Consider the following 27,995-nt stretch of genomic DNA (forward strand, 5'->3'; position numbering starts at 1 on the left):
ATAAAAACGAGGCACAGTTGAATTTATGCACATAAAACTATAATTCACTTGTAGTCATTGTCTTACATTGGTATTGGTCAGTAGGTTACATAACCATGCTTCAATGACACTGTACCAACAAATATCCATTTTTTTCTCAGTCAGCTGTGTCTTTGTTTTTTGGCCAAAATTCAGCAGGGATACAAAGTGTACACATATTTCTTCCCCCATTTACCATGTCAATTTAAAATATTTTTTGTAAGATGATATAAAAATACTGCTTTGAATGATTATTTTTTAATAAATAACCCAGTGACAGAGTATACAAACAAAATCTCTCCTCCTGCCCACTGACAAATCCACAATGTGTGAATACGCCATATATTCATTTCAAAATAACTGCTAAATACAATATGCTACTGACTTTGCTAAAGGCTGAAGTCCATTATCAGTGGATTTGCATTGCATGCTTCAAGTTTCCACCTTACTCAAAAGTTGCACATAGAATATTTCTAATGGCACACGCAAGCATCAAATTTAGAGACACTTTCATTCGTCACAGTGAAGGCAAAACCTGTGGTGTCTGTTTTGGAATGAAGGGGTATTTTAATTTTTATCTAAAATAAGGGCTGCGTAGAAATATTTTTTTGTGAGTAACACTCACACACATTTCTCATGTCAGAAAAAACAAAAGGAAAATAAAACTTTCAGCCAGTGTATGGGTTCTAAAATATTTTTTTATAACGTCATTAAATTCACAACCACCTTCCCCCTTTGTTCTGCAGAGCGCCCTCTAGTGGAAAAATAAAGGGAGCCTGAGAAGCTCTAGTTGGATGACTGAACAACAACAGTCAAACTGTAGCTGACGGGAAAAGGCTCGTCCCCGGATGATGACAAAAAGTGGTACAACGTCAGGAGAGTCACAAATCCCTGGCCTAGTTTAACTGAAGTCAATCAGCTTCCAGTCTCCATGGAAACCAAAGACAGAAAATCAGGAGGCAGGTAGGGCAAAAAAATAAACTATAAAAACAATGTTCTTCAGTCTGACAAGAACTACTGGTAAGCCTTTACATTCATCAAATGAGCAACTTGATTTCAGTCCAATGATAAAAAAAAAAAATCACTCTTCATCTATGTCTGGATCCAAATTTCAAAGTGAAAAGAGAGATAAATAAAATCCCAATCATACATCAGAAATATACACAATCTCTTTTAAAATCAGCTGAAATCTTGAAGTTTATAAATGGTTCCCCAACTCCAGTTAAAACATTGTTTAAATGCCTGTACAGTACACCTCCTGAATATGGCTCTGAGAAGAAAGGGTTGTTTCGGAATAAAATTGAAATAGAACTAAAATATCAAATACAAATAAAATACATTTAAATGGCATAAAACATCTGAAGTAAATCTTATTCCATATTTCTTCCATGTACAAAGTAAAAACAATAATGTCATTTCTTTCAGTGCTTTGGGAAATACAATAAACAAACTAAATAATAAAGAAAACAGACACTTCTTTTAATCAAAAACAAACCCCCTTGAAAGTATGTTCACTAAATAGATTTCTGTTCTGATCATAAACTATATCAATCAAAGGTAAGCCCCAGGTCTACCACAGCAGAGATACGACACAGGTTGAGCACAACCTGCTCCAGTCGTCACTTTGACAGCTGGAGCAATGAATCACCATTGGGTGACAGTTTGAACAGCAGACCTGAGCTTTACCTCTGCAGCTGGCAGCTTCATGTGAATCTCGAGGCAAGAGAGTGAAGCAGTGGGCTCTTCTGAAAAACTGCCTCACTCCACTTTGTGTTCATTTACAGTTACCTCCAGGCATATGTGGACAGTGGCACATTTTTCACAATCTTGCCTCTGCGAGTCACAACAAATGATTCGAAGAAAAGACGCTATTACAGTGCAGACTCTAAACAGAAATATTGCATCAGCCGGTGAGGAATTACAGCCATTTCACACAGTCATTTCTTCATTGTATAAGCAGATAAAAAGTCTTGGAGATGATTTCAACTGTGGCATTTGCATTTGGAATTTGTTGCTCAAAAAGTCAAACGGATCGGCCTTAGGGTACAAAAACAAAACAAACCTTGAGAGAGGCAGTGGAAGCTCGGTACATTCTGATAAAAAAAAAAAAAAGAGAAGAATGTACCGGAGAAGTTTGGCAAAAAAAAGCAGATGATGAACAGTTTTGAAAGAAAATACAGGAAGAATCCCTGCTTTAGTCCATGAGTTCAAGACTTAAGGCAGTCATTGCCTGCAAAGGAACCTCAACAAGATATTAAAGAACTGAATTTACAGTTACATCAATTTGCCTCCCTGAAAATAGTGTATAAAAAAAGGCAGTAATTTCTTGAAGGTAAATGCAATATTTTTGTTCAACCCCTCAAAATAAAGTTGACAATCTGCACCTTAACCCCTTGTAACTGTAACTTGAATATGTTTTGGTACACAGCTAAAAATAATAAAAAATCACATCAGTGTCCAAAAAAACAAAATGAAACAAAAAAAATGGACACACCTGCCTGTGAGTACTGTAATACCTAAGTGATCGTTTGTGGTGAAAGTGTGCATGTCTGTGAAGTGAGTGTGACCACAAATACATGCAAGTGTGTTCTAATGTCATAAAGACAAGCCTACGGCTGCTGACAGACAGAACTAACACTTCTAGTTCCTTCAGACATGCACTCTGTTCCATTAATTTGACAGGTCCTTAACATTTTGGCTTCATGTCTGAATGAATACACAGGTTTGCTTTGGGTGACGCTTGGATGAAACAGCGTGGAACATGAATAAATTACCAATGCCTGAATGACCGGAATGGCGACACCAACAGACAGACAAAGCCAGCAATTTTGCATATCCTGTATCTCAAACTATTAAACTATTTAAACATGTCAATTCTTTCTTTCACCTCGCCCTATATATAGACCTTAAAAGGTCACTTAGTGGGAGGAAATCACTGTATCTCCTGTGCTTACAAGGTCACACTGATGCAGAAGCAACTTCTAAAGCATTTACAGGTATAGATGAATGTGATACAGAGTCAAAGCTGAAGACCTCCGACCCATAAACACGTGCCTTTGAAGAGGAGCAGCAAAAGTAAAAAGGCACAAACAGACAGGGGTTACAGCCCTGACATATTTCAGGTTAACATCCACTTCTATTTAAAAGCCTGCTTGTGTATTCTGTTACAGTACCTGAGTGTTTTGACACCTCACAGAAATGGATGGCCCCCAGATTTTTGATGGCCATCCAGTGCGTTTTCTCTACCCCCACTCCAAAGTCAACAGACTTTACAGTGTTGAGTAAAGATTGCGACAGTGCTGGAGGTGCTAAAAAATAAAGGTGGGCAACGCTACGTGACTGCCTGTGCATGCATTTTTTCAGAAGATGACAATTTCAGCTCGACAAGTAAATATAAAGGCCTTTGCTAAAAGCTGAATTATCCACCTTTTGCAGCAAACTTCAGGGTTTTTTTTGGCAATATTCCCCAAGATATGGATACATATAGACACTTGAGCAGGCTAACACAAAGTTTTGTCCAACACCAAACGGCTAAAACCTGAGGCCAACTAACAGCCTGAGGAAGGGAACAATGTGACTGCACTGCATCCCCTCAAGATAAATTATGCATGCAGGGCCATAAAGCCATTTCCATTTTGTTCTCTATTGTTCATTCAATCGTTTATGATTACTAAAAGGAGCTGATGTTAGGGGCAAATAACTTGTCCTCTTCGTGTGTGATGATGCACTTGGTTTGTTCTTGTATCTGATAATGGCAGTCTAATTAACTGGGTGTTTTGTCCCTTGTGCAATTATGATTCAGGGCCACCTTTATGGAAACAAGGCCAATTGTGCCATATAACTCCTGACCTGGCAGTGCTGGTTCACACCTTGTAAATGCTCAGTGTGTTGGGCAAAGTTTTAAGCTGCTCAGTTAAACTCACATGCACTTATGTGTGTGGGTGTATGTGTGCGTGTCGGTTTATACGCTCGTGAATGTTTGTGATGAATGTGTACTGTCTCTAATGACACCGAGGGGAAGTTAAATGTACCACAAAGGAGTGTCACTGGTGTTTCCTGAAACTGTGTGATATAAATGATGTCATGTCTGGGGGCTGAATCATTTCTGTGTATGTAATGTACGCATTTTGTGTTTTGCAAACGTGATATTTATGTTTACTACAATCTATGCGAAACCTCGTGTGTTTGACTGAGCGAATGCATGCTTGTCTACATTATGTCTCCGTCCTCTATGCTGAAGCTGGATCTGCGGCTGGAGTCGACAGACGCTTCAGGGGACATCGCTGAGAGCAGCGGGTCTCCACCCATAGGGGACAAAGGCTCGTCCATCATAAGGAAACCTAGGTCGCCTCTCCTCGCCTGGACGTCAAGTCCACCCAGGTCACCCAGCCCAGACATGCCATCTGAAAACCCTGATATCCCATCGCACAAGTCCAGCGACTGGGCAAAGTCAAAGTGCTGGGAGCTGCCCACAGCTGGGTACTGAATGGGAGGCTGAGGCTGGAGATGCTGTGGGACTGGTGGCAGCTGCCTGGGTTCGGGCTGGGCCTGGCCCTGAGGGTTGAAGTGTGTGTGGGAGAGGAACTGGTGCTGCTGGGCCTGGGGATGAGCCTGGTTATGGGGTAGATGCTGGTGCTGGTGGTGTGCTTGTGCCTGGGGGTGAGAATGGTTCTCCTCTAGGCTGGTCTCTTGTTTTATATAAGAACCCATAATGTCACCCGTGTTCAGGCCAGAGGGAGAGTTGCTGGGCAGGCCATGCAGATGAGCCTGCATCTCCAACTCCTTTAGACAGTTGGGAAAGAACAAAAGCAATTTTATTACTATTAATATTATTATTCATTTTCTATGATTCTGGACATGTGCTGTACAAATGTGTTACCTGGATGCGCAGCAACAGCTGCTTGTTGGCCATCTCCATCCTTTTGAAGTTGTTCTCTACTTCTCTTGTCCTCTGTGCATCCTTTTGCATACGTTTGATGTACTCTACAGATGCCCGCAATATAGTGCCTTTGTTCCAGCGCACATCACTAAGCAAACAGGGGAGCAGACAGGCAATTTTCACTTGTAAGTTCATGTCAGTAACTACTCAACATCTGTATTTACTTTAAAAACATGGTGCACTAAGAGAAACTCACAGGTCATTGGTTTTGGGGATCATGGTGCCCAGCTCTTTAATGCGATCATTAATGTTGAATCTCCTCCTCCTTTCAACTATTGCAGAAGAATGATAAGACCAATGGAAATTAGCATAAAGGAAAAAACACACTGAAGATAATATCACTGTGCAGGTGAATCAAAGGCATTAAAATAAGGAACAGGAAATTGTACAGATGCTACTTTTTAAGTATGTATAGCATAGATCAGATACTGGAAATATACAAAAAGTGTAAAGAGAAGCAAACATTTAAGCACACACACACACACACACACACACACACACACGCAGTCACAGGCAATTACACCTAAGTGCAAGGACAGCAGAAATTACCAGGTTAACCATCCACCCAGTAGTTGGACTATGTCAGCTAAATCAGCACATGGGCCGTATAACACTGTTTCTGCATCGGAAAGATTATGCTTTGTGTGCATGTATGTGGTACGTGCAAATTCTTCGGAAGGCCTGCACATTATCAGTGTGAGAAAATAAAAAGGGAAAAAGGATTTAGGGAAATAGCATTCTGAGGGAAAGACTCACTCAGATTGTGGTTGTCTTTTTTCTGTCTCTCCTTGGCCAGCGCACGGGCTTCTGCGTCTTTGCAATAACAAAAAGTGATTAACTAATGGCTGAGAAAGCGGCACGTCTCAAAAAAGACAGCTTATCAAGAGTGCCAATAAACGCACGCTACGTTTTCACTGATCAACAGAATCTGCATCACTTTGTAACATCTTTCGCACCTGAGAGTTCTCGCTTGATGGTCAGATTGGCAGGACAGGAGTTGCTGGTCATAGCAATGGCTGGACCCTTCATGCCAGGACCTGCATACACATCTAGGTGACTGCTAGAAAGAGGGAGCTGCAAAGGAAACACACGTCACACACACACATGCATTTAGAAAATGCATAGTATCTTACAAATACTTTGCAAAGTAAAAATAGGAGATGAGCAAAGGTTTCAATTTTCTGAATTAAAAAAAAACTAATCAAAATGAAAACTAAGTAAACCTGACTTTCTAACATCTCAGTAAGTACCTTTATAAAGTTACTGTTCATGTTTATTGTGATGTAAAGAGCAGATAGCAGCAGATAATGCAGTAATATCACACCTGAGAACAGCCTGCCAAGTACAGAAATGATTGACTATCACCTCATCTATCTTATCTGTCTTTATGGCTCATTTCTCTCCTCTGCTTTCACCAGCTCCTGAACTCACACTCGTGCAGTGGTCTCCACACTATTGCACTTTAGACATTGTATAACAATGGTGATTTAGTTTGCTATGGACTTCTAAAAAGACGTGATTTCCTTTTAATTGTACAATCTAGTTAGCGTGATGAACTTTTTATGCCTTGTAAGCAACCGTGTCGTACTCCCTGAAGCAAGGGCAAATATGACGCTGCTAATGAGGCCTGAAAGATAAAGAACTCAAAGGATGAGATAGCTTAATCTGCTGGCTACTGTCTGAGCTGTGAGATCAAACATATTCACTCACTAATATAAACGCAAACCTATGATTTTTTTGTTACAATTCTTACAAAAGATCTAAAGAATATATGAAATGTAAAACTTTAACTTAAATGATAACATTATCGACCGAACTGAAGTTTACCCACACTGTTAAATACCAAAGACTTTTAATTTGTAGGATCTCAAGCATTAACCGTTTTCTAGAGGTAACATTTTTTTAAAAATTTCTACATCATATTAAGAAGAAGACAGAAGCCCATTTGAAACCTTGTCACGATTACAAAGCTGGGCAGATTGAGTTATTGAATCAAAAACACACAACTCTAATAAGCCCAAATTCCCTGCCTCGTCCCTCTGCAGCGACCACATTCTGACTGGAAACACCACCTTCATTCTCCACTCCAGTAAAGGCCCATTTAATTCAATTTGAAGACTAAATTCTACTTGAACTCAGTATGGCTCAGTGGAGCAACGCACAAGTCAAACTGTTCACTTGAGCCTGGCATTCAGGGGTGTTCCAGACTTTTGCTAAACTTTGAGATTCCAAGAATTCCATGGAGTTTGCTGCTTTAATCCCCATTAGGATTAGCAGGTGACTTCCACGCACACTGTTCTGACAGCTGGGCGTAAAGCTGGATTTTTTTTTATATATTTTTTTTAACATTTTGATTATCACTGAGTTTCTGCCTGTGGTAGTTTATTGTGCTGGCTTCTCACTTAATCAATCTAAACCTGATCAGCACGGTTCACCTTATCAGTGTGATAGTGATTTAAGCAATTAAACACATCATGCAGGATTCTCACAGTTAACTCAGACACTGCACGCAGATGGTCAGATGTATGTGTACAGAATTAATTACTAAAAGCTTAACTGTTTCACAGAAGTGAAGGAAAAAGACAGTATTGGCTGCTTGTATCAGTGTTTGACATGAGTATCAGATAAAGCAACAGGAGACTTTGTAGGTTTCCCTGTCTACCTGCTGCAGGAGCAGGGAAAACGTTGGACAACTACACAATATGTCTGAGAATGCAGAAGCTAAGTCCCGCCAACCTTTATGTTTGAGTGCACCCTGCAGGAGTAATCTTAAATTAGCTTAAATGTGCAACAGTTTTGATTCATGTCCAGCAGAAAACAGCCATCACATGCTAACAAACACGCACGCACGCACGCACACACACACACACAAAACCACGCCACCACCCCTGCTATTCCTCTTTCTGATAATCAGGCACTCAAGGCTGGGACTTAAGAGTCACTGTGGTTCAAATAACTCATTCAGACAAAGAAAGGAATCCAACAACTCCCAACCAAAACTCAAAGAATTATAAACAAGAGTGCTTCATTGTCTTACCAGTTGAATCTGTTCTCCTTCAATAACTTCCACAATTGCATACGTCTTACTCATCTCCTTCATCCTCTAACTCCTTCTCCTACAGTGCCAAGGCGCTCCCTTCTTCCCTCTAAAGGCACAAGCAGCACATGCAGCTCTGAATGGCACTGCCGCTCCTGTGCTGCCAGAATGACCACGGCAGCTCCGCTCCTTTCTCTCTTCTACCTCTGCTCCCAACCAAACAGGAGTGAACTTTCCCCTAACTGGACTTTCAGCCTGTTTTCCCCTTACACAAATTGCCCTCGCCCCCCTTTCCCTCCTCCTTTCTATTCCTCCCGCCCTTCTCCCCCCCCCCGTTCCAAATGTCTTGTAAACAAGTTGAACTCTAACTGCTGCCAGTTTAATTGTTAATTTTCTGAGTTTGCTCCCTCAAACACAAAGTGCTGTACAGTCTTTCAACTGGTATGTCCGCCCTACAGTTTCTAATTATGCCCAACATCATTCAGGGCCAGAATGTTTTGCGACTAAGTCAATTAAACATTGTTAGCGTATGAGAATATACAGAATCAAATCTAGAGAAAACTCTACTTAGAAACACTAATGTTACAGCGACCACAAAGCAATACCCGATAACATTAAGAATAACTAAGAACATTAACAACTGCCATAAAGAGAGCCATTTTTCACACACAAGAACAATGATTATAGGAAGCACTTAAAAGTCTGAGTACTGATGACCTGGCATATCCAGCTCTGTGACTCATGTAGTACAGACAGAGCTGGAATTGAAGTGGTCGCAGGTTTCAGAGAACATCATACTTAATTAAAACACTTGGGAATTCCCTATTCTATTTTAAGGTGGTGCATTCAAGCTATAGAATCATGTGGTAATACAGAGAACAAATCTATGTAACGCTTGGTTTCAATTTTCAGAATAACGCGACGCAGTAATGTTTTCAGTGCAAAAATCTATTTTAAAAGTAATTCTGACTGTTGCAGAGCGGCCAAACCTCTTTTGCTGCACCATTTCATAGATACGTCACTTGTTTGTTTTTGTTACCACAATACCACTGTAGTGTCACAGCATAAAATCAGCAGAGACAAATTTGCCCGTAAAGGTTTTGTGGCCTTTATAGTCAATGACCCATTTAAATATGCAAAGAGTCCCTTAAAACAAACTGCGTGCGCTTACACAATGTGTAAATAAAATCATACGTTTGGATGCAATGCAGCTTAGTTATATGTATTGTTCCTACTTACTGTGTTTGACATTTGGACAGCATCAGTGAAACTTTGAAAATACTCATCATTGGACTGCATACTGATGATGTTATCAATGACCTCATCCATCTGGGGGGGAAAAAAAAGAAGTGTTAATTATGTTTTTGTGACCTGTTTTTATCTAATGTTAAGAGAGGGAAGCAAACCAAAACCACCATTTGAATGCTTAGAAAACACTAAACTAAAAACAAAATGCTGTCCCTCCTCCTCAATTGATTAAAGCCTCAGAAACTTGATTGTAACCTCCCCGGACATGCATGTTACACTACTTATCTATCTAAAAGGATTAGAGAGAGACAGAAGAGAGGTGGTTATGCTAAAAGCACACAGCAGGTCAAAGTCTTACAGGTTCAAAGGGCCATCCATTCTGCTGCTTCCCTGTCACTTTTTAAGCTGTAATTACTGGTGCAAGGCCATTATGGAGCATTTAAATCCCACTGATTACCATTCTCAGTTATTGCCAGTTAGTCAACACATTCATCCATGTCCCTACTGTGTGCACAACACATTAACATCAGCACAGTCACAAAATGCTCCTCTAACCCTTCAAAAGACCAATTAAATCATTATGGTGCTTTCATAAAATGTGGAGATGATGTTACTTTGGGGGTAATAGTCAACCCTCATAATTTTATATACGAGTGTAATTAAGTCATATTTTAGGGATATTTGTTCAGTCTGGATCCTGTAAATGGTACTTTATGACCTGCCCAGGAATGAATGTTTATGGGTTTATGCTTATGCTACTGTCGGCCCACACATCTACCTCTTTCTCGTGGCTGGAACCAATGTTGAGCATGGCCATCGGGCTGTTGGGGGCACTGTTGCCAGACATAAGCTGCTCGGTGCGCATGTGTGGGGACTGGAGAGGTGGGGGTGCAGATGCTGAACCCCCTGCAGGTCCCATGTTTGTGGGAGGCGAGGGTGGTATTAGCCCCGCTACTGCATTGACCGCCTAGGAACACACAGAGAAAGAGAGTGTTACAGCATTAGTGAACAGAGATCTGACATACTATAGGCAGATGTATTTCAATACTACATGGACGGACTGAAGAAAATGACAAACGTATACCTGTTTGGTAGCGTAGGTGGTTGACAGGTATTCTTTCACTTGCTGTCTTCGAGACTGACGGATGTGGTAGTCTGTAGGATTTTCAAGGTGAGTCTGTACCTATAGTAGGGACAAACAAAATGCAATCAGCTCTTTTTCTATTATTAATTCAGCTGGAAACTCAAAGTATCATTTTTGGGTACTTCTTTCTATTTTGTCACAACATATGTGGCAACAAAAAGCAAGACTAACAGCAAGTTTGCTTATTTCTGTTACCACACAGGGATATTATAAAAACATACATTTAATGTACAATATAAGCTTATTACCTTCCAATAATATTTAAAAAGATAACACAGAATATGCGATTCAGACCTCATTATCTCAGTTATGGCACTAGGACATAGTATGTTTAAGTCAGTGGTAAAGCCTACAGGAGTAAAGCCTCACTGAATCCTCTGATGTGGCCACACAGAGCATTGGACTGGCCTCATTCCTTCAGATCAAAGAATAAAGGAGAGAGCAAGCTTGCTCGCCATTACTACAAAGAAAGACTTGACTCCTCAGCCCCCCCTCAGCTCTCTGTTATATAACCATGGTAGGGTTATATTAAATGAACTGTGAACTTTTCAGTCAATAGATATTTGTACTGTGTTTACCTTGTAAATACCTGGTCCAACAACAGTTCTTTACATGTATGCATTTACATGTATGATTCAGAGGGAGCGATAGAGAAGCTTACCTTATCTACAGAAAGAACAATGACAACTTTAAACTCTGTGGTGATTTCATAAACACCATTCCCCTCTCCCACATATGCACGCATGTGCACGGAGTAAAGTGTCAATGCAGCAAGTTGGAGCATTCAATACGAGTTACACAATGTATGAATTCTCACTGCAAAATGCACAATGTCATATAATGGAGTATTCCACAAACCCATAAACTCGCAAACACACATTATGTAAGATAATAACGCACACAACAAGCATCTCCGGAATCGGGCAAAATGTCACTTCGGCTTTATCTCTCCCTGACTGACTCTATCTATCGCTCCTGTCTGCCCTATTGCACAACGTGTCAAACCACTCTTATCTCCCCTTTGTGTCTTCCTACCTGCTTGGCGCGCCTCTGCATTGTTCTCTTTTAGTTTTTTTTTTTCTTTTTAAACCTGACTTTTGCCTGTGTGTCAGTGCTGCTTGTTTGGGAGGCCACAATGCTCAGTGAAGACCTGACCACCTCCAGCTGCATGCTCCTGCCATTGCTTTATTGCTATAACATGTAATTAGATAAATAGAGACATATTTTTCAAACACTCGACCAACATGTTTTCTTTATTTTACAGTCCCATAAATCCGTTTAGTGCTTTCTCTTGGCATGTTTGCATGTGGACTGGGAGCCGCAGACATTTTACTACACTCTGTTTGAGCATAATGTGCAGCGGTCCTGTCAAAAAGAAGCTGTGTGGGGAGTAAATCCAGCAAAACATATCTATCACAATAAGCCATTTGCATCTTAAGAATATCTGACCTTCAGAACCTCCATGGGGACCTGCATGCTTTGGTAATGTTGTGGAGTGCTAATGGCTGGGGTGGGTGCAGGTGGCCCAGCCATGTGGTTCTGCATGTACTGCAGGGCTGCATTCTGCTGCTGCTGTAGCTGCTGCCGCTCACGCTGCTCCTCCTGCTGCAGCTGGTCTCGCATCAGCTGGAAACAAACATGCACACACACATTAGCGTTTATCCTCCACCCAGAAAGACAGTGTAACCAACACCAGCTTGCATCTTATCTTAAAATGAAACCGGCAACATTTTTGGAAGGTTGCTGACCAGAATCGCCTATGATAGAAACAAATGAAGCATATGTCATGCTTCAATAGTTACAACAAATTTGATTTTCTTTTTTTTGCTTATAGTTCAAGGGCATCTTTATTTTTTACTGATTCACTTCATAAAGTTTTTCCGAGCTATAATTGAATTTGAGGGGAGGGCATTTTTCCAGGTGGAATTTTCCCAAAAATAGTAGTCAGCAATCAGACTTTAAAATATGCACATAAAATAAATATTTTCCAATCATCATCTGATTTCAAAGTGCTTTAATTCCACAGCCGTTCACTGGTAACAATCGAAGCACGCAATGTTAGAATGAGGGGATTTGTAAGTTTCATGCTGCTACCGGTAGGTATCGTAACAACAACAGTGGCTGCAGTGACTCCAACTATGCTCGTGACTATTGTTTGACTATCAAATGTACATGTGCAAAGTGTCTGAAAGGGACACGGTGAGGACTTGTGAAAACTGTAAGATTTGTATGTAAAAGTTTATAATCAGCCGTTTAAAATTTACTTTATTTTAAAAGCTTCAATGTCCATTAAAAAGCAACAACAACAGCTCTGACCTGCCTTTTAGTATATTTTAGTGTATAAATAATTCATTGTTTTTCTATCTGACCCTTGTGCTGCTGCAACAAGGCATTTACACCACTGTGGGATTAATAGCGTCTATTTATATCCATCTATGTAAAAACGATGACATAGTTAAAAGAAAAAACAAGAATTTGTTTTTTTCTTTTTCTTTTTTTGGCTCTGTGTTATACCTTATACATGGCAGTGAAAATCAGGCCCTAATGAAACCTAGATAGGTAGACACGCCCATCTATCAATCAAAATGCTATGAGACATTTAAAAGGAAAAAAACGTTTCAAATTCATTGCACAACATTACAAATATAAAGTGATATAAATAGCCAGCAAAACTCCCGCATGTTGTTTACTGAACGGTGGAAGGTTATGTTTTACCTGCATCCGCAAGCCAATGCGTGAGGCCATGGCTGAGGGGCGGGGGGGCAGGGGAGGGCGAGCTGACGTTAATGCACCACAGTCCAGCCCGAGAGGTAGTGGAAGCTGTAAAAGAAACAACGAGGGGGGGGAAATGAAAAAATTGTAGTAACATAGAAAGAAGCTAGAAATGATCTGATTAACATAAAATGTAACCTCGCTATTACAGATCATTTGCAAAGAACTAGACTATGGAAACACATCTAACCTCTGAAGAAAAGCCTAATTAAACTAATTCTTTTATGTTTAATGGCAACATCAGTGGTAGGAAGGGAGGTGTGAGACAAGAGGAGTTGTGTGCAATACTTTCGTGTGAACAGACCTGTGACTTTGTGATGTTACAATTTTTTTGGCTTTGTTTATTTAACAGTGAAGCAGATTCTCAACTTTAGTTTAAGCATTCATTTCTTGTTGCAAATAACAAACAAAAGTCTTACCTTAGTTTGTCTTATTTATGCTAGTATATGTATGCAATTGTTTGACAATAACAAGATTATCAATAGTTAGTAAAGGTTTGGACAAACAGCTATTTAAACTTATAAAAGAAGTCCAGAACCAAGTTGATTAAATCCTCTGTTCAGTTAAGTTAAATCAAGGTAGTAGTCACACCAACGCAATATCTCATTTATAACATTCAAAAAAATAAATAATCAAGATTTCTGTGTTCCCACTGAATCAACTGTACTAAATCCAATTTCTAAAAGATGTTTAAAAGCAGGGTGAATACTCATAAAAACTGTTTACCAAGTTGACACAGCATTCGCTGATTCACAGTCTCTGATCAGGCCTCAAGTAAGCAAAGCTGGATCAGTGAACAATCTGACACATCACCAGCAGCCAAGCCTCTCAAATCTATTCATCTAACCATCCATTCATTGTCTGCCTGTTGTGCAACGTTTTCAAAGAAATAAAAAATAAACAACCCCCCAAAAACATACATCTCATGACTGTTCCCAAATTGAAATGTCACTTAAAAATCCACCTTTCATGCTGTATCTTTTGAATCAAAATTCCTCAACTACAATGACCTTTTGACTTTCACACCTAATGCGCATCAATCACATAACATTAGCAGCTAATGCAAAAACAAGGATCACTTGCACACTCCTGGTGTCACCCTGACTTGACCCTTTTAGTTTTGTTATGATGAAAAAAAAGACAGGAAATAATTTTTTTTTTTCCCCCACATAGAGGATGATTTCCAGTCATGTCAAAGTCATGTGGTCTTGTTGTTCTTAAGTGATCATGTGAGCAAAAAGATGAGGGGAACACCCGTCACCCCTTTCAACATCTGCTTTTTTTCTCTCACATACACAAAGTTAGCATAGATTGGGGAGTTCCTGGGCTGATAGTTCCCCTTCTGCAGTGACTTGCGTTTAGCCCCTGCGTGACTAAGCTTCTCTGGCCCTTATAAAGGTGTGATGAAATCAGTGCTACATCTCAGTGTCTAGTCAAATATCTTGTGCTTGCGGTGATGTGGGATGGAATAGCACAGCATCAGTCAGAATGTGATTGCTCCATTCTCTGTATATGCTCATAAAGAGAGAAAGACAGAGCGAGAGAGAGAGAAAAGCTCATTGTGCACGAGGTACAATAAGAAGGGCAGCTCCTATTGAGAAGGACTGAAGCCGCCTGTTGTCCACAGTGTACATTTCAGCAACCGAGGGGGCACACACTGCCTGCTTTGTGCCCATTAGATGGCCCACATGAAAAACACACACCCATGCAGAGATACACATTCAAACACATGCAGTTTCCAAAACACACTTGTGCCAGAACTTGGACTTTAGGGCAGGCCAACCGGCAGATCTTAAAGGCCAGCTTGCTTTAATCTGCAAGATTTACAGCTGTTGATGCAGTGCTGCAACAGAAGGAGCCTTCCTGCAGCGACAGTAGTAAATGTCCTCAAGGTGTGTACTTGTGCATAACAAGGGCTAGTTGCACAGGGGTATGTTGTCGTTGACCATAAAAGCTCTTTGCAGACACAAGCTTTACTTATAAAAACATATTAGATTTGACTTTAACCTAATGGTCTACTTTGTAGAGAAACCAGGCTACGTGGCACAAATAATGGCCCAAAGACACACATTTGAATCCCCGATGCACGAGTAAAAGGATTCCAAATCTACCTTGTTTGTAAAGCTGCTGACAGTGGCAGATGCGTTTGCTGCAATGTTTACATTTCACTTCCTCCATTTCATCATGCAAAGTATGTATCATACATCCACCCAGTGTAACAAAGCCATGATCCATGACCTACATGTCCTGTAAATGTTGCACACTTATTTTCATCATATAGGATGTCACTTCCTGATATCATATGGTGACACACTGCTACCAGGCAGTGTGATCCCCCACACGGGCCTTCCCATTGCCTGACATCAACTGGGGGCATTTGTGACGGAGTAGAAGCACAGAGCAGCTATTGTGTGTCCGACGCTGTAATGTCACAACCCCTTCACTTCAAACACTGACAGCCAGTAGTAGGATGCAGAGCGGAGGAAGCCCGGGTCAGAGGCCAACACTGCCACGTTAGTCACACAAATATATCTCAACCAAAGTCCAGCTTTCATGTCTAAACTACCATAAGCATGTGTTACTGCAGTACTTTGTGTGAATTAAAACATTTTCAGATCAGGTCAAAGTAAAGGCTGATCAGATACATCTGTGAGGAGGCAACATGGCTAGGTAATGACAGCTAACCAAGAAATCCAAGACGTGTGTAATATATTCAACTTAGAGAGTGATGACAGCTTTTCTTCCAGGCAGAAGCATAGCAGGTACACACAGAAGTACACACTAATGTGGGGGCAGTGTGGGGCTATAGCACCTGTGCTCGGAGACAGCGTGTTAATTTGTGGAGTGTTTATTTTTAGAAGTGGCTGTGCAAAGCCAAGAAGGGCCTTTTTGGCAACCAGCAGTTATATGTGGGGTGTGTACATACACACACACCTACCTCTATGCATGCATGGTGCACATGTATGTTGTCAAACCTGCATATACATAACAGCATGTAAAACTTTATTTAAAGCAAGTGTAGGACCTGTGCAAATCAGTTCTGCACAGTTAGTGAGCATAGAGACAAGAAGTGCAACATGGCTAGCCCTGCTCTGAACACCAACACGTCAACAATGTAGTGCAAAAGCTGCTTAACCTTCCTCATGACAAGACATTAAAGTTTTCACAAACCAAACTTGGAAAACCAAAGAATATAATTTCAAGTCAAAACACAAACGCTGGCTTTCTCATTAAGTTATCTGTCTTCCTGTGCTAATGGCTAAAATAACCCCTGCTCTCTGTTCTCCTTTTCAGGAACACCATGTTCCCCTGAACTACGATGTGTTTTTTTGTTGTTTTCTTCATGTGTTTGTGTTTGTGTGCGTAGCCTCATGCATTTGTGCATGTTTTTGTCTGTAGGTGCGGGTACAGGTGAGAGGAGGGCATGCACATGAAGAGTAAGCCTGCATGTGTATTAGTGCTCTATGGTGTTTGCCAGTTTTCATGCAGACCCCTGTTACCACAACATATCTGTGACATAAATATATATGGTTAGAGTATACAGGGGTTATATAGGCACACTGATTTTATTTCTAATTCTGAATGAAGCACAGTGCCACAAACACTTGGCATGATGATTTTGACGGTAGAATATGAAAAGATATCTTAACAGCACGCAGACAGACACACACACAAAATACAATTACCTGTTTGAGAGTAAATAAGAGTTCACAAAGTAGTGTGTGCTCTGCTTATGCTGCTGACTACATGTCTGGATGATGGAGAAAGTCGATGGCCAATGGGATGAAGGGATGAAAGAACCAAGAGACAACAACAATCAAAAAGAAAAAGAAGAAATGATTGGTTATAAAATGTAAAACTGAACAGAGAACTGACAGATAAAATGAACAGCTATAAATAAAGCATACAAATTTGGCAGTTGTGAAAAAGCAGCTGAGGAAGCAGTGAAGTATTTAAGAAGGGGGAGCTGCAGGTGTGCAACACACACTTAAAGCAGAATTTCCATAGCGGAAGCAAGTGAAGCAACAGACCATGGTGAGGCTTAAGTATAAACACATGCGACAGGAAGATATTCTCAATAACTGATTTGAAAGTTGTTGTTTTTTCACCTCGGCTCATTCTTCAGGCACTGCATTTCCTATACCTGGTTTCCAGTCATTTTAACACCTTAATCATTAAAGTAAGAGCGTCAAGGATGTAAAGGTTTTTATGAAAAGGGATGCACACCCAAGGAAATATCAAAACATTGCACAATATCATGGTTAGAGTTAAAAGGGATCTAATATACACACATATACAAAACGCACACTTTTGATATCTTAGTGAGGACATCTAAGTGACATACTGCTTTCCCTAGCCGCTTACCCTAACGCTAACCATCAAAAATGAATCCCTGAACCCTTAGCCTAAACCTAATAGTAACCCTGACACCAAAACCACATTCTGAGTCTCAAAAACGTCTTCAAACTCGTGGGGACGGGCATTTTGTTGCCATAAGGGACTGGTGGTCCCCACAAGTATAGTAGCGTTCCAATTTTTGGTCATCACAAAGATATCTAAACATGGTACACACACACAAAGAGTATATATGATGCAAAATAACCACTCAAACATAGTCAGGAGTCTTAAGACTGTAAATGTAACGTGGATAGAAACATCTGTGTAATTTATTACCATCTCCTCACCAAGATGAAGTGCGAAGGTTGAGTGATTCTACTCAGTGGCTAACTTTCAGAAGGTCATCTAAATGAATCACCATAACTCATCAACACTGTGCCTGAATCACAATGCCTGTCACATTCAACAGCCTATTTATAGTCGCTCAAGAGAGACCCTGAGCACAGCGAATCTCAGCTGCAGTGATCACAGAGCAGAGAGTACTGTGAAAAAAAGCACGGAAAGAACAACAGCAGGCTCTCCGCAGTATCTATTGTACAACACAGAGATATAGGAAGGACAATGAGCCAGCATCATCAATAAAAACCACAACGCATTACTTCCCCTTTCCTTCCATGAGTTTTCACAACTCCTAGTTCTGTTGGCGGTGAAGCAACTTCCTTGCCAGGCAAGCCATGGAAAAAACGAAAACTTTTTAAGCCATGACTTTTTTTTAAATTAGGAGTAAGGAACAGTTTACACCAAAAACTTTGCAATTGTTTGACACTGACAGCCACTCTCATACAGCACTTGAACTCCTAGAAGGAAGGGAAGAAAAAACCTACAATAAAACAAACGCTGTCTAATCTAAAATCAGTTAAGCTATTTCATCTAACCAAACTGGTTAAACAGACACGAGACCTGAATTATACACAAGCCATATAGAGATTATGTAAGTGAAACACAGACAGTAGGGCACTATAGGGCAAATTATAATACTTTTATCCAGCATCTCTAAGAGCAGGTGTAGTGCAGTCTAACTTATAAACTAGAGGATAACCCATCACAGAAAACCTTCTGAAAGTCTGGCCTCCACTGATCATTTTTTCTTTTTATGCTTGCAGTTCAGCTAAGATTAACTGCCCTCTGCCATAATCGATCACAATGCTAAACAACGCTTCAAAGCTGCTCAATCATATTTTTCGTTTTTCTTTAGTTTTTCTTTTTTAAAAGTCACAGACAGTACGTTAAAATTGGGCCATAATAGACCAGATCTAAAGTGGTTTCTGTTGCTGTAAGTGTTTCTGTTCCTCTGCCTCTTACAAAAATACTTTGCACATAATATGTTCAGACATGTTTCATAGTAAGCACGAACAGAACTCAGGGTGACAGCTGTCAACAGCCAGGCACCACGAAACACACACAACAATGGATATAGTTCAGTATAGTTAAACTTCAGGTTCTTACCAGAAACTCTCCAACTACTCCAAAGACAGCATAGTGTATCCAGGTGAAATGAGCTCCTCCACGTGTTAGTAAACACACTGACAGAGACCATGAGCCGTTTGCTTGCTCAGCCAACCAGAGCTTACATGTGCTGCTCCACTGATTGTGATGCCACCCCTTCCTCAACAGAACTGCTTAAAGTACAGTGTCAGTCACTATTAGTCACCTTCTGCCCCCTTTCTAACCACCAGCTCAGCTTCCTAGACGTCCTCCTCCTCCTGCTGTTTCCCTCCTCTTCCCCTAAATTACCCTGAATGCAATCGTCTGGGCCAACAACAAGGAGATCCCTGTGTCTAGCTAACTCTTTTAGTTTCTTCATTCTCTCTCTCTCTCTCTCTCTCTCTCTCTCTCTCTCTCTGTCTCCATTGGGCAGCTCCTCCTCAGTCCAGCCTCTCTTCTTAATTCAGTGCACAATATTTGCATACAGCAACACCTACACATATGCGTGCGCAATTTGAATGCAATTCCTTATTTTATCTACCAGGTCACTGTGTTTTTATGACCTATGGGGCAATGAATCAGCACATTTACTTCTTTAATTGAACACCCACACACTAAAACCACACCACACAAACAAAAAAAGCACACAAAAACATTAACATTGATGATCTGCATTTTTTCAGTGTTGTTTCCACAGCTTTCTGACTTTTTCTAATAAATGAAACACAGCCATGGATTTCTAAAGCTGTGATCTCTGCATTATTCAGGTATGATTTAATTTATGTTTAGAAAAAAAAACACACAGGATACATCACACATAGCTAAAATGTGATCCAAATAAACATCTGAAACACTAGTGGTAGCTTTACAGGCATAAGATCTGACCAGCAAAAAACTGCCTCCAATGAGGGTTTACGTTTTCTGAAGTAGCGCAGCAGAGTATTGCAAACTTAAACCTATATGAAATATCCATGTATTTCTGTCATTAATGAGATATTATGGATGAATGGCTCCTGAAGGCGGCTCTCTATAAGACAGTAAAGAACATCAAAATCTCACGTTCAATAAAATGCATATACACAAGTACGTTGTATCCATCAACAACCAGACAGACAAAAAAATAAGGAAACAGAATACTTATGGATATGCCAGAAAGTTTATTCTGTTTATTTGGACGTAGCTTTTTTAGTGGGAGAAACATTTTGTCACTCATCCGAGGGACTTCTTCAGTCAGCTGACTGCAGGTTTCACCAATCTTAAAAACAGTACATTTGCATAATGACCAAAACTAGCATCACTGATTACCAATGGGCCGTGCTATCAGTTTCTTGCAGTCAGCTGACTGAAGAAGTCCTGTGAATGAGTGACGAAACGTTCCTCTTATTGAAAATGCTACATCCAGATGAACAGAATCAACTTTCTGGGATTTCCCTACCTGGATGCTTGAGCATGCATCAAGACTTATGGATAGGATTTTTAACAGACTCTGAGTGATGAGTTCAAGCATCATCGCCTGAACTAATATTAGAATAAATTCATGGCATAGCATACTAAACAACAGTATCGTGTACAGATCTGGCTAACAGTATCATGTTTTTAAAGATATTCCCCATTGATATTCACATAGATGTTCCCATAAAACTATTGTAAAGAGGCAGTACTCATCTGAAAATCTCTTATGTTAAGGACTATTGCAATTAATAACACTGTATCTAACCCAGTTATTTACATCCCTCCATGCAAACACTTCCAACCTCTCCACACCCTGTATGCCTCAATAAGGAAAAACAGGCCACTATGCTAGTTGTTCCTAACACAACAGAGGAGGACACAGGCCAGCATGGTTCAGCAGCACCCAGCTGACAAGAATCCCTTGTTTGTACACAAAGCTTTAAACAGTAGGCCAGCTCCAGTTCTCATAGTGCCCACAGTGTATTTACTGGGTTATTTTCGTCCAGGGGCAGGACCCATGAGGGTCCTCAGCTTATTGGCCAGAGAAACTGCGTTCTAGGCTACCAATGGTAACTAATTTCAGTAGGAGTAGGGGGGGGGAAAAAATCTCTGACCATGACAGCCTTGTACCCTTTTACAACGGCCTTTCAAGGATTCACATACATTGACGCAAACATACATACGCCAATCAAGGCCCTCTCCATTGTCGATACGCAAGTTTCCCATTTTTTAGTGCCTCAGTCACTACAGTTGGGGCCAGATACTGTCTACTCTATAAAGACCAGTACTGCGGCTCTGCTGAAAGTCTAAAACACGTGTTTTGATATGTTTGAATCAAGTCTGACCTGGCTATGCTCACTTATACCTATACTGTGTGCTATTGATGTAGGATAAAACAGGGCCGTAAATATGCCAGGAAAGTCAGAGAAGCTGGATGTAGCCTGTAACTTCACCTGTGTGTGCTTTTGTGTAAGATGTATCAAGAAATAATAAAATATAACTATTTTAGAACTTTAAAATGCATTCTTCTGGGGGGGGGGGGGGGTTCTTTCTTTTTTTAAATCCATTTAAGCTTTATTTAACCAGGAAGTCTGTTGTGATTAAAATCTCTTTTGGAAGGGAGAAGGTGGCGCCACACCACTATACCAGCATGACACATGATATTTTTGGTAACCAAAGTGATGTTTGCAAGATTTTGCAGACCACAGCATCTGACGAAACCAATATTCACTTATGTAAGAGTTGCTTTACGTTAAAAACACTAAATAACTGAAACTCTTTGAAAAAGAAAACAAAAGAAAAAACAGAACCCACAGCACTTCCCGACTATGCACATAATTTGGCCCGAGGTGACCCCATGCTGTGTGTATGACTAATAGGAGTGTTGTTGTGGTTTAATGATACTTGTCACATGCTATAAATTATATGGGATATTACAACTCTAATTTGAAGAAATATACACGTTTACAGTTTACAGGCAACGACGTCATGATATTCCAGTCACCGTGTATGAAGCAAATAGCTGTTTATTTTAAATCAATCCCATTTCTTGTTGGAGAATTTAAAATATACACTAATAATATAGACAAAACAAAAGTAGTGGTCTCTGTTTGTGAATTTAAGAGTGGGTAGTACAGTAACTAACCAACCAGCAACCAGCTACACTACATTTCTTTTTGCATGGGTGAACATCATCATATGCGGGGAAAATGTAATGGAAGGCAATCTAGAGATGAGATGAGAGATAAGGCAAAGACACACACACACACACACACGTGAGTGAGTGAGTGAACTTAATTTGACTTTGGCTATCACACACAAACTTAATGACCACCTTGAGTACAAAAAAAATCAAATCGCTGTAATGCAATCTAGAAAACTCTTGAAAAACTTAGTTAGTGATGGAAAGTAACCGAACGTGCCTGTACATGTGCACAAGACTGCGTTTCCGATCAGAATGCATTTCTTGTCCTCTGATCAAAAATGAGACAAGTTTTATTTAAACAGTATAGACAAAGGAATGTTATCTATACAAAGACACCCACACACAGCTTGATGCTGTATATAACTTTATCAAAGGATAATCTAAAGATTTTTCCATAGACTATTACCAGCCCTAAGAAAGAAAGACAAAAACAACAACAACAACAACAACAACAAAAACGCAGCTATTAAATTACTAGGATTAATTTATACATGCTTGTTTCACTCAGGATTTTTCCCTGGTCATTCCCAAAACACTGAATATGCCAGTGTTTTGGGAATGACAGCGAGAAGCCAACCACCTTCAGGTTATATAACATACAGCATTATGCAAGGGGAAAGAAAATATCTAAGGAATCAAGTTATAATCACTTGGAATTTGAGTATCTTTTTGTATTCAATTCATAACTGAAAGCTGCACAAGGTACAATTCAAAGAAAGTTCTTGAACTCAATCCATAAGGCATATAAAATATACCAGATTTAATTTTGGCTCCTTGTGAAGACCTGCACTATTTCCAGCAGTCCTGCTATTTTTAAATCACTTCCTGGAAGTACCATGCTTGTCTGCAGTTTCATCATGAACCTCAAACTTTCGTGAACAGCAAACATCAACCTCTGAGTCAGACGGACCCAGCTATCATTTTGCTAATCATCATGGGTAACTGGGACACTGGCCTCTCTTTTTTGACACAAAGACCGAACAGTGGTCTTAAATGGGAGAGTGGAAGGGAGATCATGAGGTGAGTAGCGCCACCAGGTCCATGTCATTTTATTTAATTCACAAGTTGTCACTGTAAATTTGTCCCTGAAGGTCAAATGTCTGTCAGTGAAAATTTGGCTCAAATTACCTGAACTTAGAGAACAGGCTCAGCTCATTTTGAGCTGTTTACAATCAGAACTACTCCGTTTGACTCCATATTCTTCCTTAAAATGACATTCAAGTTGAACAGTTGTTATCGGGCACTGCAAATGCATGCCTAGAAATGGTCAAAATGGGACTTCCAAGGAGCGATCCAAGCTTAGCAGGAGCAGGAGTGCTGGAACACTTACAGCACCTCACAATGAGCTGACCTTGAAGGGGATAGTGGGCAAATTTAAATCAGATATGCTGTTGAGGGAGTAAAATATTGTTGTTTTAAATCTTCAAGTACAAACATGAAAAGCAATGTGACGCCACTGTGGAGCTCAGTATGACCACCCCGACCCCAAAAAGGTACAAGCTGAGGAGGATTGAACATTTCTGAGCCTAGATGAAAAAGTAAGGTCAACACAAGATGATAATAAGTTCCAGGAATTTGGGATATCAGCCATTTCCGAACGACAATTAGTCAAAGGCAGAAGATGCATCCATCCATTATGCATCCAATATGGATAAATATGTCATCATGAGTCATCAGTGAGTCAATAAATACTCTCCCTGGATCTTTTTTATGCCTTAAAACTAGCCTGAAATCTAAGCTAAAAAAATGCTGGTGAGATAATCTTGAGAAAGCAGATTTGTGTTTTCAAATCACCAGTGGTTTCAAAGTACAGTCAATAGCAACAACACTTGGAATCACATTATGAAAACCTGTTTGAGGAGCCCACAGGGCATAACATTAAGGAAGCAGTCTGTGGAGTACATGTGAAAGTTCCTAGTAAAGAACTGAACTGTTCAGCTGGAACTACTTTTCACAGCACTGAAGACGATTATAAATGGAAAGAGTTTGTGCACAACTTAAATAGTAGCAGATACAACACTTATCTTTTATCATCAGTGCTTCACTGAACCTTGAAATCTATATTTTTTGTGTTAATTTCACAATGCACTTCAACTGTTAGCTTCCTGAAAGAAGTGAAACTACCAAGGACATTCTTTCATATTCATTAAACACACTTACTACACATATCTTCCTTTATTAAGAAAAGCTTTTAACACAATAACTGATTCATTCCCATTTGTGTGAACAACTTTCAAATGTCACACACATTGTGTGTTAAGTGTGCAGCAACTTTATGTTTAATATTTCTGAAAAACATCTTAATAAGGAGATAAAAGGTAACTGTAACATTTTCTGTGGGCCACTGTAAGAGATGAGGTTTAAGAGAGACACATCTACCAACTACAACTGATCACTGCAGTTCACAATGATAAGAAAACTGTAGAAACACACACTGCAGCTGCCCAGTTGTGTATAACTCACAGATGCAGATGAGCAGCGATTCTTACAGAGAGAAATGAGACTGAGCAAGCCTGTCACTACTGTCTCTCAGTTAAAAAAAGAGGATGTGAAACTGTGGAATGAAGATAAGATGAGGAAGTGGAGTCACACATTTTGCACATGCACTAAAACGCCCCACCCACACTTACCTCTGGGAGATCATGGGTCATGTTGTCATATAGCACATGAAACGCTGTCATTCCCGTGGTTTTCTAGAAAAACTCCGAGCTTCAGTGAAAAGCTTATGCAGTAGTTTGTGTTATATTTCTGTCTGCCTTTTTTAAATTATTATCTCTAAGGAAAACCCAACAAACCACCAGGATAGGACAAGAGCTGAGAAAGCTGTGTAGGTCATGGGAGAACTGTCCATATGGCAAACGCATGAAGCTGTGTTTACACACACCTGATGCTCTTTCACACTAGAGTACATCCATTTAACCGAGCCACTGTGCTTGTGTGTCTCAGTGTGCAAGTGCAAGGGTGTGTGTGTGTGTGTGTGTGTGTGTGTGTGTGTGTATACACCTTGCCTGCCTATGTTTACCTGAAGAAAATTAATCCCATCACCAACGGACTGCAGACACATACCCAATGAGGCCGAAAACATCTTTCTCTCTCTCCCTCTCACACACACACCCACAGGATGCAATGCTTGTACTAATTTGTGCCTTTCTGTGCCAAGTTGAACACAAATCAGGGAACAGAAATACTAAAATGAAATCTTAATTAGAATACTTGATGTGGTCACATTTCCTGTGATGTTTCCATCACAACTTTGGGTTCTTGTGCTGCTCTGTCTGAACAGGTGGCAGCTGTGCTATTGGAGAGAATTAGAGTGCAGTCAGTCTATCAGGGGTTACTGCTGCTCTGCATACTGTGACCAGTGACCTCTGACCTTGCTGACAGTGACCTGACAGCTCTGTGCGTTTAATAACCCTGGCCCCTCTCGTATTGTGTGCACTACATAACCCTGCTGGTTTCACGATGACCTTCAGTCCCATTCTTATCTGTGTGCCTACACTTGTTCAAAAGGAGTCTAAACAGCTACACAGACACCTTGCACATGAATACATTTAATCTTATAAATTTAGTTTCAATATCAATTGACTCTATGTAGATATATCTCCAGCAATCCATCATTTATTTGAAAGTTTAGCTAATAAGCAGTATAATCTCCGTTATGTAAACATGCCGAAAGGCACGTGATAAAATTACAAGGCAATAATTCAATTAAAATGGTTCATTGGCATGCAGACTGGATTAGTTACAGCTATGCTATCTGTCCATGCTGATGCCCAGTTTTTTCATCATTTCTGACTGGTTACAGAGTCATGGTCACAGTCATGAGAGAGAAACAAAGAGAGTCAGAGGTAAACTAGACAGAGGCAGAAGGAAAAAAGAAAGTTTCTAATCAAGCATATTTCAAATTATACATTATTCCCATAGTCGGATCTAAATCCAGTCACATGCATACTTATCTGTGGGTGTTTTTGTGTTTCAGTAACATGTAGACAGACATCCTCTTGCCTCACAGCTCTCCCTGTCTTCTATATCAAAACCCATGTGCATATATTCACGTATCACGATGAACCCTGACCTCATTGATGCCTTTGTGCAAAACTCATTTTACTGGAAGTGATTCAAGGCAAGCGCAAATAAAAGGAACCCACTGCATTTCCCCTTAACCCAAGCTTCACAGATTTGTTAGACATGCAGAAAGGATGGAAGCTGGAAAGACAAATGAATTTAAGCAGTAACCCAAAAGATGATACAAACAGATTGCTGATATTTCCACTGCGACTTTGCTCTCTGGGGAACAGTATGTATGATTGCAGAGACCAAGGGTCAGAGAAGAGAGTCTTATGCCAAACGTTGATGGTGTAATATAGAGTCGCAAACATGTTCTCAGGCAGGAGGGGGGCATTGAGCCACTGCACCCATGGTCTGGATGGGGGGAGGGGGAGTATGTGAAGCCAAGGTGTTGGGTAAATAAATAAGGGGTTGCTGATGCTAAACATTATTCTGCTGATGTGAATCTGCTTTTTTAAATAAGTTGCTTCATCTAAATTTATTTCACCTTTAGTTGGGGAACGTCATATCTATCTAAGTAAATTGTTGGTCAAACAGTTTAACCACAGTCCAGAAAAAGCAAGCTAAAACTTCACGGTGAAACGACTGTTAAACCCAACCACGCATGCGCCTTTAGAGTCAACTATTATCGCTGCATTACCAGACAGCAACTGTCATGCTAAACTCTACTTTCCACTTAACATACATACAGCACATGCGCGCACACACATGGAAATAGGAATAGCGCTCTGTGCTGAGAGGAAAGGCTGCATAAATCAGGGATGCCTTCATCACGTTGGCACCTTGCATAACTTTAAAGGTAAGTACTATAACAAGCAGAGCAGTAATACAGTCTGTACAGTCACAGACTTATACATAGCAGCATACCCCAAGGCTGAGGTGTTGTTACTGATACCGGTCTGGCTGCAGCTTATAAATGGCAAGAGAGGCAACTCCCAGCAGACTCGCAGAGGACAGTAAAAGGGAAAAAGTGGTGCAGCGCACTGCAAACTAGTGGTTCCAGGGTCTTCATCACAATGGCAAATGTGTCTTTATATTTAAATTATGGTTAAAACTACACGTACAAAAATATTTAACGCAATAAATTCTGAAATGTGTCATGAACACCTCAAATCTTTCTACAAATATATTCAAGGCGGCAAAACTACGTAAGTAGAACAAATGTCCTGTATAATTTCTGTTTGTAGCCTGTATGCACAATTCATTTTTGTATTAATTTGATGAAATTATGCCTTTTATTTCGCCAAAAGGGCTACATAATCAATTAGTTCAATCTAATCCATTCCATTTTAAGTCGATAAATCGCCCAAGTTTGCGTTGAAAGAGAGAAACGCGCACTTGTCTTTTCTTTTCACGGGGTTTCTAGAGGCAGCAGCGGTTCAGCAGAGGCTAACAGTTTCAGTAGCGTTGGTGAAATCTAACTTACCCGCTCTGAAGGTCAGACAGTACAAAATTAGAGTCAAGCTCAGGAGGGAAAAAAAGTGCGTGGCCACTTCTATATATTCTGGCACCAAGTCCGTCAGAAACTATCACAAGCTGAGTTTTAAACCAAGGTTTAAAAGGTTTGACTTTCCCCGTATTTCCACACACCGACAGCGCGTGTGTAACCGATGACACTTAGCCAATTTGTTTTCGTTTTGACGGTCAAGTTGTCACAACTCAGAGCGTCCGCGGTCACCTGTGCCACCGCCGATGGCAAAGCGCAAAACGGCCTTGTGGGAAATGTAGTTTTTACATCGCGTAAACCAGAAGATGCGCTATTTTGAGGTAGTGACGTGATGCCTGTTGA

At 40.3% G+C, this 27,995-nt stretch overlaps 1 protein-coding gene across 5 annotated transcripts; it reads right to left on the reverse strand.

Annotated features, from left to right (window-relative positions):
* Positions 1-17: 17 nt before the first annotated feature.
* tfeb (transcription factor EB) lies at positions 18-27,995 on the reverse strand. 5 transcript variants are annotated; one of them, XM_082533149.1, is made up of 12 exons: positions 27,633-27,995; positions 16,845-16,909; positions 13,102-13,206; positions 11,836-12,012; positions 10,327-10,425; positions 10,021-10,209; positions 9,234-9,323; positions 5,914-6,031; positions 5,714-5,770; positions 5,154-5,229; positions 4,898-5,045; positions 18-4,800 (listed from the first exon to the last, which is right to left on the reverse strand). In XM_082533149.1, exons 3-12 carry the CDS (start codon positions 13,129-13,131, stop codon positions 4,228-4,230), a joined length of 1,557 nt encoding a protein of 518 aa, XP_082389275.1. In that variant the 5' UTR covers positions 13,132-13,206; positions 16,845-16,909; positions 27,633-27,995; the 3' UTR covers positions 18-4,227. The 5 variants fall into 5 exon arrangements, with proteins under 5 accessions (XP_082389275.1, XP_082389274.1, XP_082389276.1 ...); XM_082533148.1 differs by lacking the exon at positions 27,633-27,995 and adding an exon at positions 19,003-19,344; XM_082533150.1 differs by lacking the exon at positions 16,845-16,909.

The sequence above is a fragment of the Aulonocara stuartgranti genome (assembly GCF_965226115.1).
Source record: "Aulonocara stuartgranti genome assembly, chromosome: 5".
In the NCBI taxonomy this organism is placed as follows: domain Eukaryota; kingdom Metazoa; phylum Chordata; class Actinopteri; order Cichliformes; family Cichlidae; genus Aulonocara; species Aulonocara stuartgranti.